Source organism: Bombina bombina, chromosome 2, assembly GCF_027579735.1.
Source record: "Bombina bombina isolate aBomBom1 chromosome 2, aBomBom1.pri, whole genome shotgun sequence".
Lineage (NCBI taxonomy): Eukaryota > Metazoa > Chordata > Amphibia > Anura > Bombinatoridae > Bombina > Bombina bombina.
This window is the reverse complement of record NC_069500.1, coordinates 1,383,488,948-1,383,509,240: the sequence shown is the minus strand read 5'-3', so window position 1 is coordinate 1,383,509,240 and position 20,293 is coordinate 1,383,488,948. Positions and strand designations below refer to the sequence as shown.

The window sequence follows — 20,293 nt, the reverse complement described above, 5'->3', positions numbered from 1 at the left end:
ACACTTGGGCCATATAGATAGCACTGTGTTCAGGCACAGGGGGTTATTTAAGATTTAGCACAAAACAATGCTAAATTTAACACAATAGATAATAAACAGTCACAGTCATGTGATCAGGAGGCTGGAAGAAGGTTCCTAGATACAAGGTAATCACAGAGGTAAAAAGTGTATTAATATAACTGTGTTGGTTATGCAAAACTGGGGAATGGGTACTAAAGGGATTATCTATCCTTTAAAACAATAAAAAGTCTATGGTAGACTGTCCATTTAAGCTGCCCATATTGCACATATTGTTATTAGTTGCATTATTCAGAAATGTGGTAAATGAATTATTCCATTTTAACCAATCAACAAAATCAACTTTTGTCAAATTGTTTTGTGAGTAAAGCTTCACATTTAAGCTAAGGGGGGGCAGTGTACCCTAAAATTGGTTTCCCCTCAATGTGTTTCCAATCACTTGTTAAACCAGCTACAGAGTATAAGATGTATGAGACATTCATCATTTAGGTTTATTTGTATATATGAAATAGCTATCTTTGGTCTTTGACACCACAACCCATTACAATGGGCTGAGCTTGTAGGGAAACCAGATATAATTGTATCACTTTCTACACACACACACACACACACGCACGCTTCCTTATCTTATATCTGTCTTTATACCAAAACCAAATTGACAATTACATTTTGTATTACTTACACTCCCAGTGGGGGTAGGAGAGATAACCTCTGCTGGCTATGTTTACACAGCTTTCTATAACCAATACTATAAGCATTGGAATTTTCCGTATACGTGAGGATAACACAGACAAAAGCAGAACAATTGAATACACTCCATCAGGTAAAATGGACATTTGGGAACACATTGAAGGGAAGATATGATTAGAGTACACTGCCCCTTTAATAACAATACAGCAATGCCCTTTTCAGTTGTCTGATTCCTGTGTCAGCCAATAAGTATGTAAGTTTATTAATCAAACATGATGAGGAATGGTTAAAAATCTGGTAAAGGTCCATTTTGTTTGTAAGAAACTATTTGTCTGAAACACATTTTTCTTATGCACCTGTTTACTAATCATGTTCAGGTAAGGTGGAGATATGCAGATAAAAGATCATCTCAAGGGAGAAAAAGGGAATAACTAACTAAATATCCACAGATCCAGCTTCATTAGATTTGAAATTAAAAACTTTAATTTTATGGTAACTTTAGACAGAGTATAATTTATTCAAAAGTTCCTATTCACGTATATAATCCAATTTACTTTTGTTCTCTTTGTATATTTTGTGGAAAGCAGGTAGGTAGGCTCAGGAGGGTGCATGGGGCATGAGCACTATAAGGCAGCAGTTTTGCAAGAATGCTTTTAACACAATACATTGACACATTCTAATGCTCAATAGAATTATTGCAAAACTTCTCCAGAAATGTACACGTTGCCTACCTGTGTATCCTGTTCAACAAAGAATACTGTGAGAACAAAGAAAATGTAAGTGTAAGAAGAGTGGGGATGGAGAAAATAACAACAACAAGACTTTGTAAGTAACAAAGTGTCATTGTCCTAACTAGCACTACTGGATACAACCAGAGTATGTGACACTTCTACATTAGTGGTATTGACACAATGACACTGAACCCCAGGAAGGGAGCAACACAAACTGGCACTGGTTAAATATATATCACACTGTCATCTAGTGAGTGACATTGGTGTCAGCTACTCAGATTGTGTGGCACTGGTAGGGATAAAGGTAATGGCCCTAATTGGTAACACTAGTCCAAGAAAGGGCCACAACTGGCAGCGACTCAACTTTAAATGACTTACAACAGGCGACAATTCACACATCAGAGGTGACACTGACCACAACCAATGATAATCACATAATGTGACACTGGGCTTGGTCATGTGACTTATCGCTCCTGCTGACCAGTAAGTGACTTGCTCTCTGCCCTTAGTAATAAGGGTCGCTGAGTGACGTCACGTGGTTTGTCTTTGTTTCCGTAGTGACGTCGGCAGGCCCGGAAGTCCTCGAAATGTAAACACGGAAGATGTCGCTTGCCTCCCCATCCCACCGGTCACAACTGGGGTGTCCCCAGCTGCCCCGCGAGCGGTGTTTGGCAGCCGCCCTGCTGCAGGGACTGGCCGTGGTGTCAGTGTGCACCTCCGTGTCTGACCCAAGCTGGCTGCAAGTGCGGCTGCCGGGGGAAGAGGATTATGTGTACGGGGTGGCCTTTGTCCTGCACCTGGGGGGCAACCTGACTGGTAAGAGACGGGGGATATTGCACCTGGGGGCGGCTGGTGAGATACATGGGGCCAAACTGAATGGTGAGGGACGGGTGTATTGTACCTGGGGGCAACCTGACTGGTGAGTGACAGGTGTATTGTACCTGGGGGCAACCTGACTGGTGAGTGACAGGTGTATTGTACCTGGGGGCAACCTGACTGGTGAGTGACAGGTGTATTGTACCTGGGGGCAACCTGACTGGTGAGTGACAGGTGTATTGTACCTGGGGGCAACCTGACTGGTGAGTGACAGGTGTATTGTACCTGGGGGCAACCTGACTGGTGAGTGACAGGTGTATTGTACCTGGGGGCAACCTGACTGGTGAGTGACAGGTGTATTGTACCTGGGGGCAACCTGACTGGTGAGTGACAGGTGTATTGTACCTGGGGGCAACCTGACTGGTGAGTGACAGGTGTATTGTACCTGGGGGCAACCTGACTGGTGAGTGACAGGTGTATTGTACCTGGGGGCAACCTGACTGGTGAGTGACAGGTGTATTGTACCTGGGGGCAACCTGACTGGTGAGTGACAGGTGTATTGTACCTGGGGGCAACCTGACTGGTGAGTGACAGGTGTATTGTACCTGGGGGCAACCTGACTGGTGAGTGACAGGTGTATTGTACCTGGGGGCAACCTGACTGGTGAGTGACAGGTGTATTGTACCTGGGGGCAACCTGACTGGTGAGTGACAGGTGTATTGTACATGGGAGCAATCTGGTTATAGACGGGTGTATTGTACCTGGGGTCGACCTTACGGGTGAGTGACAGGTGTATTGTACCTGGGGGCAACCTGACTGGTGAGTGACAGGTGGATTGTATCTGGGGCAACCTGACTGGTTATAGACGGGTGTATTGTACCTGGGGGCGACCTTACGGGTGAGTGACAGGTGTATTGTACCTGGGGGCGACCTAACTGGTTTATAGACTGGAAATTGTACCTGGGGGCAACCTGACTGGTGAGTGACAGGTGTATTGTACCTGGGGGCAACCTGACTGGTTATAGACGGGTGTATTGTACCTGGGGTCGCCCTAACTGGTTTATAGACTGGAAATTGTACCTGGGGGCAACCTGACTGATGAGTGACAGGTGTATTGTACATGGGAGCAACCTAACTGGTTATAGACTGGTGTATTGTACCTGGGGGCAACCTTACGGGTGAGTGACAGGTGTATTGTACATGGGAGCAACCTAACTGGTTATAGACGGGTGTATTGTACCTGGGGGCGACCTTACGGGTGAGTGACAGGTGTATTGTACCTGGGGGCAACCTGACTGATGAGTGACAGGTGTATTGTACATGGGAGCAACCTAACTGGTTATAGACTGGTGTATTGTACCTGGGGGCGACCTTACGGGTGAGTGACAGGTGTATTGTACATGGGAGCAACCTAACTGGTTATAGACGGGTGTATTGTACCTGGGGGCGACCTTACGGGTGAGTGACAGGTGTATTGTACCTGGGGGCGACCTAACTGGTTTATAGACTGGAAATTGTACCTGGGGGCAACCTGACTGGTGAGTGACAGGTGTATTGTACATGGGAGCAACCTAACTGGTTATAGACTGGTGTATTGTACCTGGGGGCGACCTTACGGGTGAGTGGCAGGTGTATTGTACATGGGAGTAACCTAACCGGTTATAGACTGGTGTATTGTACCTGGTGGCGACCTTACGTGTGAGTGACAGGTGTATTGTACCTGGGAGCAACCTAACAGGTTATACTAGGGCTGTCAAAAATAATCGTCACACCGATGCATCACGATGCAGCAGTGAACGATTCTGCATCGATGCAGTGAAGGCTCTTAATCGATTCCGGGTCAGTGACGTCATGGGCAGGGGATTCGGTATGTGAGGAAATGGGTCTTGTACTGTCAGTTTCCTGTTTTCCTCATTGCTCCGTTTTTAAACTTCACTGTTGTTATGGAGCCACAATATAAGCCTTTCCAAGCCGCCTCCTCCCCTGTATGTCATTGCGTTTATATTTTTATTGCAAGCAGCCATCGTTGGTGTCTTACCTGACCCCCGCGGTATGTGAGGAAATGGAACACTCTGGTTTAATCATTGCTCCGTTTTTAAACTTCACTGTTATGGAGCCACAATATAAGCCTTTCCAAGCCGCCTCCTCCCATGTATGTCAGTTCGTTTATTTTTTTATTGCAAGTACTGGGAGTTTGCCCTCCCTTCACTGACTGCTGCTTTATTTAATACTATTGGTATTGGTAGTACTAGCAGTCAGTGCCTATCACTGTTCTACGTAGTGCAATATTGTGCACGTCAGAGAGAGGCTCTCGGTAGCCAGTGTCACAGGAATTCATATAATCCCTCTGAATTAGCTGCTGATAATGTAGAACAGCGATAGGCACTGACTGCTAGTACTACCAATACCAATAGTATTAAATAAAGCAGCAGTCAGTGAAGGGAGGGCAAACTCACAGTACTTGCAATAAAAAAATAAACGAACTGACATACAGGGGAGGAGGAGGCTTGGAAAGGCTTATATTATATAAAGACAGGTGACATAGAACAGGCAACTCCCAGATAGGCACCATTAACCCCATACATGCCAGGCGAGTCTGACAGGGAACTCCTGTGATTCAGGGAACTCCTGTGATTCAGGGAACTCCTGTGATTCAGGGAAGTCCTGTGATTCAGGACTTGCTGTGCACACTGCGCAGATATCTGACCCAGAGAGCATTACCAATAGACCTCCTCTCACACAAATGTTCCGGTCAGGAATTTTTATGACACCTATCCTAAAGAGCCGACAGCAGCCTCATGTAAACAGTGAATCTTTTCTTGTATTATAGATTCACTGTTTACTGTTGCGGTCTCTGCTGCATGTTTCCTCTCTGTCAGAACCCTAGCCCAAACGAGCATTTGAGGGTTGCTATTAGATACAGTAAGTCAAAAGTTTTACAGCAACCCTCAAATGCTTGTTTGGGCTAGGGTTCTGACAGAGAGGAAACATGCAGCAGAGACCGCAACAGTAAACAGTGAATCTATAATACAAGAAAAGATTCACTGTTTACATGAGGCTGCTGTCGGCTCTTTAGGATAGGTGTCATAAAAATTCCTGACCGGAACATTTGTGTGAGAGGAGGTCTATTGGTAATGCTCTCTGGGTCAGGTTTCAGATGTCTGCATGTACTCCGTGAGAATGTTTGAGTGAGTACACTGCTGCTGGTTTTCCTTTGTAAAATAAATCTACAGATACATTTCTGTGCATATTGTAGTATTATGTTTATAAGTGCTCTTCCATCTTACACAGTTGTTTAAAAGATTATTATATATATACACACACACACACACACAATATATATATATATATATATATATATATATATATAAATGTGTGTATGTATATATATATATGTGTGTGTGTGTATGTGTGTATATATATATATATATACACACATATAAATATATATATATATATATAAAATATGAAATAGAACAAGATCATGAAAATCATGGGCAGTAATCGTGATGCATCGCGATGCATCGTAGAATCGAATCGTATCGAATCGTTACAATGATAATCGTAATCGAATCGAATCGTGAGACAAGTGAAGATGCGCAGCTCTAGGTTATACACGGGTGTATTGTACCTGGGGGCTACCTTACGGATGAGTGGCAGGTGTGTTGTACCTGGGGGCGATGTAACTGGTTTATAGACAGGAAATTGTACCTGGGGGCAACCTGACTGGTGAGTGACAGGTGTATTGTACCTGGGGCGACCTAGCTGGTTTATAGATGGGTGTATTGCTCCTGGGGGTAAGGTAACTGGTTTATAGATGGGTGTATTGAACCTGGGGACGACCTAACTGGTTTATAGACGGGGGTATTGCACCTGGGGATGACCGGTAAGATACAGGGGTCCCTATACTTAGCGAGCTAAACTGACTGGTGAGGGACATGTGTTTTGTACCTGGGGGCAACCTAACTGGTTTATAGATGGGTGTATTGCACATGGGGGTAACCTGACTGATGAGTGACGGGTGTATTGCACCTGGGGGCGACCTAACTAGCTTATAGATGGGTGTATTGCATCTGGGGGCAACCTAACTAGCTTATAGACGGGTGTATTGCACCTGGGGGCGACCTAACTGGCTTATAGATGGGTGTATTGGATTTGGGGAGATAACCTGACTGGTGAGAGATGGGGATACTGTATCTGGGGGCAGCCTGAGCAGTGAGAGACAGGGGGAACTACATTTGGGGAAATAACATGACTAGTGATAAATGAGGGTGTATTGCATTTGGGGAGATAACCTGACTGGTGAGAGATGGGGATTCTGCATCTGGGGGCAGCCTGAGCAGTGAGAGACAGGGGGAACTACACTTGGGGAAATAACATGATTAGTGATAAATGGGGGTGTTATGCCTGTGGGCATGCTGGGCAAGATAACCTGACTGATTAGAGAAGGGGTGTTGTGCCTAGGGGCAGCCTGATCAGTGAGAGACAAGGAGCACAACACTTACTGGTGAGAGAAGGGGTGTTGTGCCTAGGGGCAGCCTGATCAGTGAGAGACAGGGAGCACTACACTTACGGGTGAGAGAAGGGGTGTTGTGCCTAGGGGCAGCCTGATCAGTGAGAGACAGGGAGCACTACACTTACGGGTGAGAGAAGGGGTGTTGTGCCTAGGGGCAGCCTGATCAGTGAGAGACAAGGAGCACAACACTTACTGGTGAGAGAAGGGGTGTTGTGCCTAGGGGCAGCCTGATCAGTGAGAGACAGGGAGCACAACACTTACTGGTGAGAGAATGGGTGTTGTGCCTAGGGGCAGCCTGATCAGTGAGAGACAAGGAGCACAACACTTACTGGTGAGAGAAGGGGTGTTGTGCCTAGGGGCAACCTGATCAATGAGAGACAGGGAGCACAGCACTTACGGTTGAGAGAAGGGGTGTTGTGCCTAGGGGCAGCGGGATCAATGAAAGACAGGGAGCACTACACTTACGGGTGTGAGAAGGGATGTTGTGCCTAGGGGCAGCGGGATCAATGAAAGACGGGGAGCACTACACTTACAAGTGTGAGAAGGGGTGCGGTGCCTAGCTACAGCCGGATCAGTGAGAGACAGGAAGCACTACACTTACTGTTGAGGGAAGGGGTGTTGTGCCTAGGGGGCAACCTGATCAGTGACAGACAGGGAGCACTACACTTACTGGTGAGAGAAGGGGTGCTGTGCCTAGGGGCAGCCTTATCAGTGAGAGACAGGGAGCACTACACTTACTGGTGAGAGAAGGGGTACCAATGTTTAAAATGTACTCCGGTCCCTGGGAGGCAGCTGAGAGGCCAAAACGCTAATAAAGTACCGCTTTATTATGCACTGTGTTTTAATTTGAAATAGTATTTTCTAAGCTGCCTCCCAGGGACCTGAGTGCATTTTAAACATTAGAACAAGTTTATATTTTCCCTTCAGATGTGAAGACGTGGGGCTCACAGGAACTGTATTGACAGAACAGTATCATGTTCCCACAGCACAGCTTGTAATGAAAAAGCCGGTGTTGTGTTGGTGCTAAATTCCGATGGGCCACTCTCATGCTACAGTAACACCAGTCCACCAATCACCTGCTAGAGACACCTCCTTTCCAGTCTATGTCCCGCCCCTCCTCAGAGGGAGAGACCCGTCACGTGTGCAAAATTAAGGTGTTATAGTAATTTATAAAATAAAACGTGACCCCCCCCCATATTACCCAGCCCTAATTTCCACTTAAAGGGACAGTCTAGTCCAAAATAAACTTTCATGATTCAGATAGAGAATGTCAATTTAAACATTTTTCCAATTTACTTTTATCACCAATTTTGCTTTGTTCTCTTGGTATTCTTAGTTGAAAGCTAAACCTAGGAGGTTCATATGCAAATTTCTAAGCCCCTGAAGGCCGCCTCTTCTCTCAGGGCATTTTGACCGTTTTTCACCACTAGAGGGTGCTAGTTCATGTGTGTCATATAGATAACACTGTGCTCACGCACGTGGAGTTCCAGTGAGTCAGCTCTGATTGGTTAAATGGATGCCTGTCAAAAGAATTGAAATAAGGGGGCAGTTTTCAGAGGCTTAGATACAAGGTAATCACAGGGGTAAAAAGTGTATTTCAGTGTAGCAATCGTCCAAGCAGCGTCCAAATCACTCCGTTGACGGCAGCGGAAGTAAACCCGCTAAGAATGCAACCAGGCAATCCTCCTAAGGGCACGGAGTACCGTAGCTGTGGTGGAACCAAGCCACACACATAGGATTATAGACAAACAGGAAGTAGCAGGTACTCAGAGGATGACGTAAAAAAGTGAAAGTTTATTGTATAGCAAAAATAGTAAAAACAGCTAAAAAAAAGCTGTTAACACACAGATAAAGCCACTATAGGTAGGCAGACAGAAAAAAACGTGGTCTGACGCGTTTCGCGCCCCCTAGTGGTGCTTACTCATAACTCATACTTATTGTCTATGAGTAAGCGCCGCTAGGGGGCGCGAAACGCGTCAGCCTACCGTGTTTTTTTCTGCCTGTCTATAGTGGCTTTATCTGTGTGTTAACAGCTTTTTTTGGCTGTTTTTAATATTTTTGTTATACAATAAACTTTCACTTTTTTTACGTCTTCCTCTGAGTACCTGCTACTTCCTGTTTGTCTATAATCGCAAACAGTGTATTTATATAACTGTGTTGGTTATGCAAAACTAGGGAATGGGTAATAAAGGTATTATCTATCTTTTTAAACAATACAAATTCTGGTGTAGACTGTCCCAATGGCAGACAAAATATCAACAGCTTCAGGTTTGTACACTTGCAGTAAGTAGCATCTCTCTTATAGTGACTATAAGTAGTCTAGTGTTTTTCAGCCTACACAGTTACCTATCTTTACAAAACTCTGCCTTAGTTTAGAGCTAAAAGGTACATTATACTGTAAAACTTATTTTTTAATATAGATATGAAATTCAAATTCCCAAACGCTCTGCCACCCACTTCAAAATTACATTTTTCTGTGAGCTATTGGTTTGAAGTGTTGTCCAATCAGTTCTCTCCCCATATGGCACTTTTGTTGTAGCTAGAGCGCTGATTTGAGAACAATTCAAACTGTTAGCTCAGAGAAAAGTTTTCAGTCCCATAGTAAACCAATCATCAAGTATTATTGTCCGGAGCAAATCCCTGAAAGTTTTTATTAGTTTATACATTGATTACGCTAGTAATGTGGTTCCATTTGTTTTCTTTTTATTTAAAAGGTACTCACTACCTGCTTCACAAGGATGGGATAAGCCTCCTGCTTCTGATGACAATGTGCTGCTATATAAGTATTCTCATGGGCTTTGCTGCTTTCTTACTTGACTTTCTGGAGACCAGGAATGCCCAAATAATGGGCATGAAATTGGCAGTAATTATGCACTTTATTACTGGTATGTATCTATGACTGTACCTTTATGCTGCAAATAAGCTATCTTACACAGATTCACAGAGTAGAAGAATCAGCCTAGAAAATAAAAATAATTATTGTGTTTTGTGGAAAAATTTTTGCACACGCTGTGAAAAATTATAAGTTACAGAAATAAAAATACCTTGTAGCAGTAATTTAAAAAGCTAATGTATAAACCATATTTGTTTAATTAGAAAATTGGGCTAAATATACTTGGATAATATACAAGTTTAGAACAAAGTCTAAGTAAAATAGTTTTTCCCTTAATGTACTTCCATGACTGCATAGTATAAAATGTATGAGACATTGCATTTTCAAACTTGGGAGCAGCAAAGAACCTAGGTTCTAGCTGCTGATTGGTGGCTGCATATATATACTGATTGTCATTGGCTCACCGCTGTGTTCAGTTAGAAACCAGTAGTGTATTGCTGCACCTTCAACGAAGCATTCCAGGAGAATAACGCAAACTTGATAATAGAAGTAAACTGGAAAGTTGTTTAAAATTGTATGTTCTACCTAGATTATGAAACATGGGTTTCATGTCCCTTTAATGAGACACATGCTTCCTTATCTTATATTAAAGCTCAATACTTAGACCCTGATATTCAAAACCTCTCTGCTCAGGTGAGATATTCTAAAATGATCATCCAGCACTGCGAGATCCCTAGTGAAATGTTCAAAAGGCAGATTTTGCTTTACTTCTCGAAGGGGCGTTCCCTGCATTTCTGTATGTGAAGGTGAGACAAACCCAGTGCAATATAGTACTGCATAACATGAGAGTTCTGCTGCATTTACACTTTGTGCTTTCTATTTTATATCATTTTACACTTCAGATTTAAACTTTCTATTTTGTATTTTATTTTGTATGCAGCAGTGTACTTAGCATTGTGATTTTACAAATTCTGATTATGCCTTCATAGTTTTGTGTAACTTTAACAAATTAGGCTTATACTTTGTATATTTATCTTTTTAGAAATTAGATTGCACTTTGCGTGTCTTTTATTTAAATTAAAACTGAAAAAACTATCAGCTTCAGTTTCCCAGAGAGCGTCATTACTTTCTATGGGCCAAATAATTAAACATTCTCTAGTTTGGAGACAGATTACAGTGCTGACTTCACAGGGGCAGAACTTATTACATTTTCTAAGACAAGGGGAGGAATCTGGAAATCCAAGAGAGATGACTTCCATAGACAGTAATGAAGCTCTCTGGGATACAACATTTTCACATAAGAAAGAGAAGGTAACTGGAGCACCCCATTGGCTAATATAAAGGCTACGTTTGCATCAATTCCAAAATTAAACTACAATTTAACTTGCTTTTGTCTATATTTTAGTATATATTACACTTCTGTTAAAATAAGTGTATTGTGAACCCCAAGGCAGAACATAGTGCGATCTGCGATCTTATCGCAAAAACTGGAGCCTGCCTGCAGAAAAAGAACGGCCAGGTCCGTTAAGCGTAGAATTTTCTTCAACAGGATTTATTTTCTTCTGGCCAGTGCAGTGCTTTCAAAATGACAACCGGCACATTTTTAGTGGAGTATTTTGCAATTATTGGCTAATGGCTGCTCTGCTCCTGAAATTGATACATTTTAGAGGCAATATTAATGTTACTTTTACCCGCCAGAACTCTGCGACTGCGAGGTAACTGGTAAGTGTAGGAGCTTTTCTATTACTGCAGCCATTTGAAACTCCTTTCCCTATTATCGTGTAGGTGCTTATTGAATTGTGTTTTTACTGAGTGGGCACTGGGGCAGGTAGGCACGTAGTTAATAATATGTTAAGAGGCTCACAGCCTGCAGTACTATCTTGTTGCAACTGAAGCCAGCTAAATTAGGGCTGCCGGTTAGGAGGGATCTGTCGGGGGGAAATGGATTCAGGGGGCCCCAGTATCCTCAGACCAGAGGGATCCCCCTCCGGACTTGTGAACGCAGCGCAAAGACAGACAGGCTCCTAAACTTCCCAATAAATACAGCAGATGAGGGAACTGAGCACTCTGTGTCCCTCCTACAGTGCCGGAGAGAGGAGGAGAGCAGGGAGTGTTAGAGGATTCGGAATACCATTTATTTAAAGCATACTCTTTACTGAGTGGACAATGTGGGGCAGGCAGGCACGCACGTAGTTAACCCCTTAATGACCACAATGTACCCTGTATGTCACTGGTCGTTAAGGGTTTTTTCAGGACATAATAGCACAAATCTAGCAAAAACACGCTATTAATGCACTCCCTCCAGCAGGCTTTGTTGAACAGAGCAGTCTCAACGCTGGTGGCAAGACCGCGCTATAAAACAATCAAGTCCCAAAAAAAGGCCAGTGACATACAGGGTACGTCGCTGGTCCTTAAGGGGTTAATATAATAATATATGTTAAGAGGCTCAGGCTGGGGATGAAAGGAAGGCACTTCTCAGTGTCACATCTCACATGTACTGCGTGCTTTCAAAACAGACTTCGGAACGGCAATATTACAAAATTACATTCTTGAAAACCAGAATTTGTTATTGCCGTTCCGAAGTCTGTTTTCTTCACTCTCTTAAACTGTCAGTTTTAGTTTGCAATGCAGCAAATACAAAGTGCAATGTAATTTGTAAAAGCTACACAAATGCCGAAATAAAGTAAAAGGAGCTATTTGTAAACAATTTAATTGGGAACAATTTAAAGGAAGCACCATTTTGGGTAAACTGTCCATTTAAGGGTGTCTTATGTGAAACTACTTAAAAGGACAGTGTGCCCAAAAAATGCTCATGCATGTAAAATGCATTGCCGTATCATGACATCATGTATGTACAGTGGATATAAAAAGTCTACACACCCCTGTTAAAATGTCAGGTTTCTGTGATGTAAAAAATTGAGACAAAGATTAATCATTTCAGAACGTTTTCCACCTTTAATGTGACCTATAAACTGTACAACTTAATTGAAAAACAAACTAAAATCTATTAGGTGGAGGGAAGAAAAAAAAAAATAATAAAAAAAAAATAATAATGTGGTTGCATTATAACTGGGGATGTAGCTGTGTTCAGAATTAAGCAATCACATTCAAAATCATGTTAAACATACACCTGCCATCATTTAAAGTGCCTCTGATTAACCCCAAATAAAGTTCAGCTGCTCTAGTTGGTCTTTCCTGAAATTTTCTTAGTCGTATCCCACAGCAAAAGCCATGGTCCGCAGAGAGCTTCTAAAGCATCAGAGGGATCTCATTGTTAAAAGGTATCAGTCAGGAGAAGGGTACAAAATAATTTCTAAGGCATTAGATATACCATGGAACACAATGAAGACAGTCATCATCAAGTGAAGAAAATATGGTGCAACAGTGACATTACCAAGAACTGGACGTCCCTCCAAAATTGATGAAAAGATGAGAAGAAAACTGGTCTGGGAGGCTACCAAGAGTCCTACAGCAACATTAAAGGAGCTGCAGAAATATCTGGCAAGTACTGGCTGTGTGGTGCATGTGACAACAATCTCACGTATTCTTCATATGTCTGGGCTATGGGGTAGAGTGGCAAGACGAAAGCCTTTTCTTACGAAGAAAAACATCCAAGCCAGGCTACATTTTGCAAAAACACATCTGAAGTCTCCCAAAAGCATGTTGCAAAAGGTGTTATGGTCTGATGAAACCAAGGTTGAACTTTTTGGCCATATTTCCAAAAGATATGTTTAGCGCAAAAACAACACTGCACATCACCAAAAGAACACCATACCCACAGTGAAGCATGGTGGTGGCAGCATCATGCTTTGGGGCTGTTTTTCTTCAGCTGGAACTGGGGCCTTAGTCAATACCAGTCAATATTGGCACAAAACCTTCAGGCTTCTGCTAGAAAGCTGAACATGAAGAGGAACTTCATCTTTTCAATCAACAAAGGAATGACTTCACCAGAAGAAGATTAAAGTTTTGGAATGGCTCAGCCAGAGCCCAGACCTGAATCTGATTGAAAATCTGTGGGGTGATCTGAAGAGGGCTGTGCACAGGAGAGACCCTCGCAATCTGACAGATTTGGAGTGTTTGCAAAGAAAAGTGGACAAATCTTGCCAATTCAAAATGTGCCATGCTGATCGACTCATACCCAAAAAGAGTGCTGTAATAAAATCAAAAGTTGCTTCAACAAAGTATTAGTTTAAGGGTGTGCACACTTATGCAACCATATTATTTTAGTTTTTTATTTTTATTTCCCTTTACCTAAAAGATTTCAGTTTGTTTTTCAATTGAGTTGTACAGTTTATAGGTCACATTAAAGGTGGAAAAAGTTCTGAAATGATTTATCTTTGTCTCATTTTTTTACATCATAGAAACCTGACATAGACTTTTTATATCCACTGTATGTATGTACCTAAAGATCCATGCTGGCTGTTGGAAACAACGCCTACAACTCTTCTGACTGAGAGATACAAGCCCGACAAGTAGAAATAGCATTATTAAACATGTGCATTTGGTTGTATGAACGAATGCCGGATAGGGTAGCGGCATTCTGCTCTTTTCAGAGCTGGATTTATTATTAGTGTGAAAGTGAAACACCCAAAGATCTGTGTTTTTATTCTGTGTTTCCCTCTCACAGAATAATGCTACACGCGACCATACAACAAAATGCCAAATGCACAGGTCTAAGCAGTATCGCCACTGGATTGTCTGTTTGGTTTTCATTATTAGATGAAACAAAGGAAACCTTTATTTACCTTTAAGGGTGGCATACTAGTCCTAATAATTATTAAAAGGACATTAAATACCTTCATATTATAATATAAAATGTTTATATTTAGAAAAAAACAACAACTTCGCAATATACTATTTTTTTTAATTTTTTTTAATAATTTTATTGAGGAACTGCATATTAAAATTATCAAGCAAACACAATGATGTACATTCAATGTTAGTAACATTATACAGAAGACATATATGCGTTTGGTATTAGACTGTCCTCTTTTTGGTCCCTCATAAATATGGTGTGGATCACTCTTGGATCTTTAATGTTTATATGATAGGGAATTATAGAGAAAATAAAACAAAACAAAATACGCATAAACAAAAGTATTTCTAGTTAACCTAACTAGAGGCCACAGCCGGACCAACCAGCTGCCATAAAAAAAAAATAAAAAAAAATATGCATATAAAGTATAAAGTTAGGGGTAGAAGTAACTTCCCCTTTGAAAGAGAAAATATAAGACCTGATAAATATAAACAGCAATGCCAACTTAACACAAACACAGCTACATATTCCATTTGTAAATGGTGTGTATATATATATATATATATATATATATATATATATATATATATATAAAGAAATAAAAACATTATCTTTCCATGGACAAAGATTGCTGTAAGGAGTAATTAACTTTATAATAGACATAGTTTTCCTCCCTGCTATATTTGAGACAGCCGAGTTTGATTTGTGTGTATGTAGTAATTGTTTCACAAGAAGATTTTGTATTTGAATGCAGCTATTATCATGTTTAAAATACTTTTTCCCAGGCAGCATTTACCAATGTCTTTATCCCTTGTCAAGTACAAGGTATGTTCCATTTATGTCTCCCCTCTGACCTTGGCGCAGGCCACAAGGGAGAAGTTGGTGCTATGGCGGTTTACTGACTAGTATAATGACATCAATTCCTAGAGTGCACTGATTCTATCTGAAATATCCCATCGGGGGCCCCCACTTACCCCCAAAATGAACATCCAGGTGAAAAGGGTAGCATTGGTATATTGACAGTGCCTGTAATATTAATATTATCAGTGGGATAGCAATGTAAGCTGCGTGATCTATGCAATATCATAATGAAGAGCTTGTGAAAGTTAGAAGTATAATGCAGCTGTTAGGAATATAATGAGATGTTATACATAAATAATATAAACAAAACTATGCCAAACACCACCAAGAAGGCCAGAGAAAGAGATGTTATGCTGGTCATAAGTGCATTTGAATCGCTGTCCTCTTTAAGTTAATTTCATAAGGGCCCCCACATACCCCCGTACTAAACATTCATACAGATGTGATGACAGCAAGTTTAGTGTATGATATAGTGTCATCCTATTTTAAGTAATGCAGCAAATATATACTGTGTGGTTAGAGCAAGGTGACAATTGAATAATGTAAAAACCTATGCTTTAGTGCTAATATTAAAAGTGTAACATAAAAAAGTGCATGTGAAATATTAATATACTGAGCAACAGATTATATATGCTGGGCTATAATTTTTATTATTAACTTATTTGAGAATATTTATTGAACTGATCAAACTTACTGCCTAGACCTTGGAAAATGTGAGGTTCTAAAAAATCACCCAGCTAATAACTGCAGAGTGATAAAACACTAAACTGTTAAGCCATTTATAAACAAACCAACTATTCAAATAACTATTAAATGAACCATTCTAAATGTTCATGTCTTTATGGCAGAGTGGTTCTCAGCTTCGGGTATCAAATGTGCCTTCAGCCCCATGCCTTAGTTTGTTGAAAAGGGTGACAGTCTCTCTGTGCAGGTCTGTTACAGCACCTCGGTTCCCGACAGGGGCGCAATGTAGATCCACATGTGGCCCTGGGGTGCGTGTCCTTGATCTGCGTGTGAACAGCCCCAACCTCAAGTATGAGTCCTTTACCAGTGTCCGGCGTTGCGGTGATCACAGATGATGGATACGGTGGTTTCATACTCGCGGTCCCGCGAAAGTAACCCTCAGACTCCCGCAAGCCTGCAATCTCTGTCGGGTGTTCCCTCATCCGTGGCGGCTGGTTGTGAGAGCCCAAAAGTAAGCTGGTCTTCCTGGCCATGTCTAGCGCAAAAGGTGCCTTTGGGATTACTGCATAGCAACCTTCCGAATTGTCCAAAAGTTCCATGTTGCCTGATGGCTCACACACTGAGGAGGTAGCCATCTCTATGTATTGAGGTTCTTTTTGTCTGTTGTCCGTTATAGGGCTATTGGCCTCTGATGGATCCTCTATCTGCACAGTTGTAGCCCTTATATCGAATAATTTATTCATCAGGAAATCCGATGGGGCTTTTTCAATTAGTCTCTGGCAAAGAGCCTCAAATCTGTACCAGTGAGTATTTAGGTAATCCTGAGGCTGTAGCGGCCATTTTCGCTGCGTTGTAGCGGCGTTGTGTTGTCAGATGTCTGTTTCGGGCTCCTATTTCATAAACACAGCTTTTTTGAAGGATTGTAAAAGCCCCCACGCAATGTGATGCCTTAGCAAAATGAAGGGATTATTCTTCACTGTTAGATTTCTCCCCAAAACAGCGGTTTAGTGGAGTCTCAACAGGAGCTCTGAAGAGTGCAACCGCTCGGGATTACTGTACAGACACGCCCCCGCAATATACTATTTTAAAGGATTTGGGGTTTTGCCAGCTCTATGAGCTTGAATGCTGGTGCATGAGCTCTCACAGCATATGTGTGCATGTAGATGAAAAACAGCTAAACAGTTTTACTGAAAGCATTTTTGCTAATGGAAGTATATTTCAAAAATGTATTCTATTTAATTTAAATTCACCCACACACATTTCAATTTTAACATTTCTATCCCTTTAATTCTGCTTTTGGAACAAGGTTAAAATCAAACTCTCAAAATCAAAATGCTATTGGATGTGGCAGATCCATAAGTCCGTACACATGAGGATATCTGTGTGCAGTTTTCCTACTTTTGTGTAAAATGTTTGGAACATATGGTTCTATAGTTACTCTGTAACTCAATACATGAAATGCACAATGACGATACACAAACAAAAAATAACAAAGTGGATTTTCAGGTCTCAATTAAATAAATGCAGAAAGTAACCCCGGTTCTTCAGAGCATGTTGTATGCAGCTGTAAGTTCAACCTCCATTTAACAAATTGAAATCTGCTTCTGTATATTTCTGTACAAAACACTTTGCTCAGTGCCAAAAAAAATCTAAAAAAACGTAGGTGTAAGGCATTGTGTATAAACAAATAAACATTTTCTTTAATTAGTTCAGCGATCTACTTTTTCTTACCATTAGAAGCAAACCGCTTCATATCTGGTCAACGTCTTTCTGTTTTACATAGACTTTTTATATTATTATTTGATTCTCTTTTTTTTTTTTTTTATAATATAGTAAACAGTATGGTCTGTAATAAATGTATTTGGAAGATATATATATATATATATATATATAATTCTTTTTTTTTAATATGATCTATTTGTTTTCTAAAATTATTTATAAATCATTTTATAATTATCCCATTAATTAACCTGCAAAACATATTCTGATGCTTTACGTTATTGCTCTTATTTTCCTTATGGGGGCAGTTTAATGGGTGAATATTTTATGTTGTCTCAAAAGACTCAATATTATTACTTGTGTTTTTGTTTTGTTTTCAGCCATCTCGACAGCGGCAGCTGTGGGCCTGTGCTCCTATCTCTTTGTGTTGCTATTGCAGGAGATAGCTGGAAAGTCCATCAAGACGTCACAAAAACCAGTCATATTTGGAGAAAGTTTTTTTTTTGCCATCTTTGCATGCGTGATGTCCCTTTTCGCAGCCTTGTTAAGTCTCTGTTATTCCAGAACATACAGAAGAGAAGCAAATGTACGAAACTTTCGACAAATGACTGAAGACTCAAATCCACTTCTACAGGAGCCAACCGAGGCCCCTTCTGTTGTGGAATATGGATGAGCAGATGTTTTTTTTTTCTGACAATGTATTGGTTTGATGTGCAACAAAAAAGTAATGACCAAAAACGTACTTCATAACCAGGTGTAAGCAGTGTTGGAAGGATTTTCCACGTTGTACAGTATTATTTCTAAGATGCCTTTAACCAAACGGGTTATCTTTCTAGTGCTCTAATTTATTGTTGATACTTAATTTATGCAGAAAACCGTTTGCCTTACTTGGCTCAGGGTTTAGTTAAAATGATTCTGTAGGTCCTTAAGAGATTTATATTTTATATTCAGTAATTGTTTTACATAAGGAAGTTTGTCATTTTGTTTTTTTCCTGCATCTTATTCCCTTCACTCTTTAGATATATTATTTGTGAATGTTGACCAAAAAGACACGTCCTTGTGACCAGAAGTTTAGGTGTCAATATCCAGCAAATGTTGAATGCAATTTACCGTATCTGCAGTGTGATATATATATATATATATATATATATATATATATATATATATATATATATATATATATATATTGTATTACAGGGACATAAAACCCAAAATTGTTATTTCCTGATTCCGATAAAGCAAGCACTTTTAAGTAATTTTAAGTAATTTTTGATTTACTTCTTTTACCTAATTTGCTTTATTCTCTTGATATCCTTTGTTTAAAAGAATACCTAGGTACTCTTAGGAGCAGAAATGCATTACTGGGAAATAGCTGCTAATGTGTGGCTGCACATATATATATGTGTCTTTTAATTGGCTCAGCTGATGTGTTCAGCTAATTCCCAGTAGTGCATTGCTGCTCCTTCAACAAACAATACCAGAACAAAGCAAATTTGATATTAGAAGTAAATTGGAAAGTTGCTTAAAATCTCTTGTTCTATCTGAAACATGATAGAAAAAAAAATTTGGTTTTCATATCCCTTTAAGTATAAAGCATGAATGTGGTGATGGTTAAAGGGACACTGAACCTAAAATTTTTCTTTTGTGATTCAGATAGAGCATGCAATTTTAAGCAACTTTGAAATTTACTCCTATTATCCATTTTTCTTCGTTCTCTTGCTATCTTTATTTGAAAAAGAAGGCATCTAAGCTAAGGAGCCAGCCAATTTTTGGTTTAGCACAATGGACAGCACTTGTTTATTGGTGCTGCCCAATCAGCAAGGGCAACCCAGGTTGTTCACCAAAAATGGGCCGGCATCTAAACTTACATTCTTGTTTTTCAAATAAAGATACCAAGAGAATGAAGAAAATTTGATAATAGGAGTAAATTAGAAAGTTGCTTAAAATTGCATGCTCTATCTGAATCACGAAAGAAAAAATTGGCTTCAGTGTCCCTTTAAGAAACCTATGTTACTAGACCATAATGCTTAGTTCAGGTAATTCATTGTCTAACTTGTGAAGTATCTACATTTATATATCTAACAGACCCTTTCCCAAGACTGTTACAACTTCTAGAATTCTGGAGTTCATGTTTAAGTAATATTATTTCCTGGTAATATGTAGGGTAGGGTTATTGCACAGCACGTTGCCAAATCTATAATTTGGATTTGTCTGCCCATAAGACAGTTATGCACTTTAACCAAAAGTAGTTTTTTTTTAAATTTATTTGAAGAAATATAGATTTTTTATATATATATATATATATATATATATATATATATAATGTCACTCAACCACTCACTTTAACCCCTTGAGGTCTAATGACGGCTCTGAGCCGTCACAGAGTTTCCAACTCTGGTGCTAATGATGACTCGGAGCCGTCACTAGCACTCTCCCACCTTGCGGGAGATCTGGGTGCTCCCACCTGCTCCTACCCCGGCGATCGGGCCTGCATAGTGACAGGCATTGCCGGGGCTTCACGTTATGCGCGGTGACGTCAAGCGTGATGACGTCACTGCGCAACTTTATACTTAACAATGTTAAGTATAGGAGCAGGGGGCATGCTGCTTAGAAGCCTGTACCATTGGAAAGGTAATCGCCTAATCTTTCCAATAGTGTAAGTCTTGGGG

General features: G+C 40.6%; 1 protein-coding gene across 1 annotated transcript; it reads left to right on the top strand.

Moving 5' to 3' along the window:
* Positions 1–1,986: 1,986 nt before the first annotated feature.
* On the top strand, positions 1,987–18,766 carry LOC128650393 (transmembrane protein 127). Its single transcript, XM_053704313.1, has 3 exons — positions 1,987–2,255; positions 9,486–9,656; positions 18,005–18,766. The coding sequence occupies exons 1-3, from the start codon at positions 2,042–2,044 to the stop codon at positions 18,295–18,297; spliced, it is 678 nt and encodes a 225-aa protein (XP_053560288.1). The 5' UTR covers positions 1,987–2,041; the 3' UTR covers positions 18,298–18,766.
* The last annotated feature ends 1,527 nt before the right edge of the window (positions 18,767–20,293 follow it).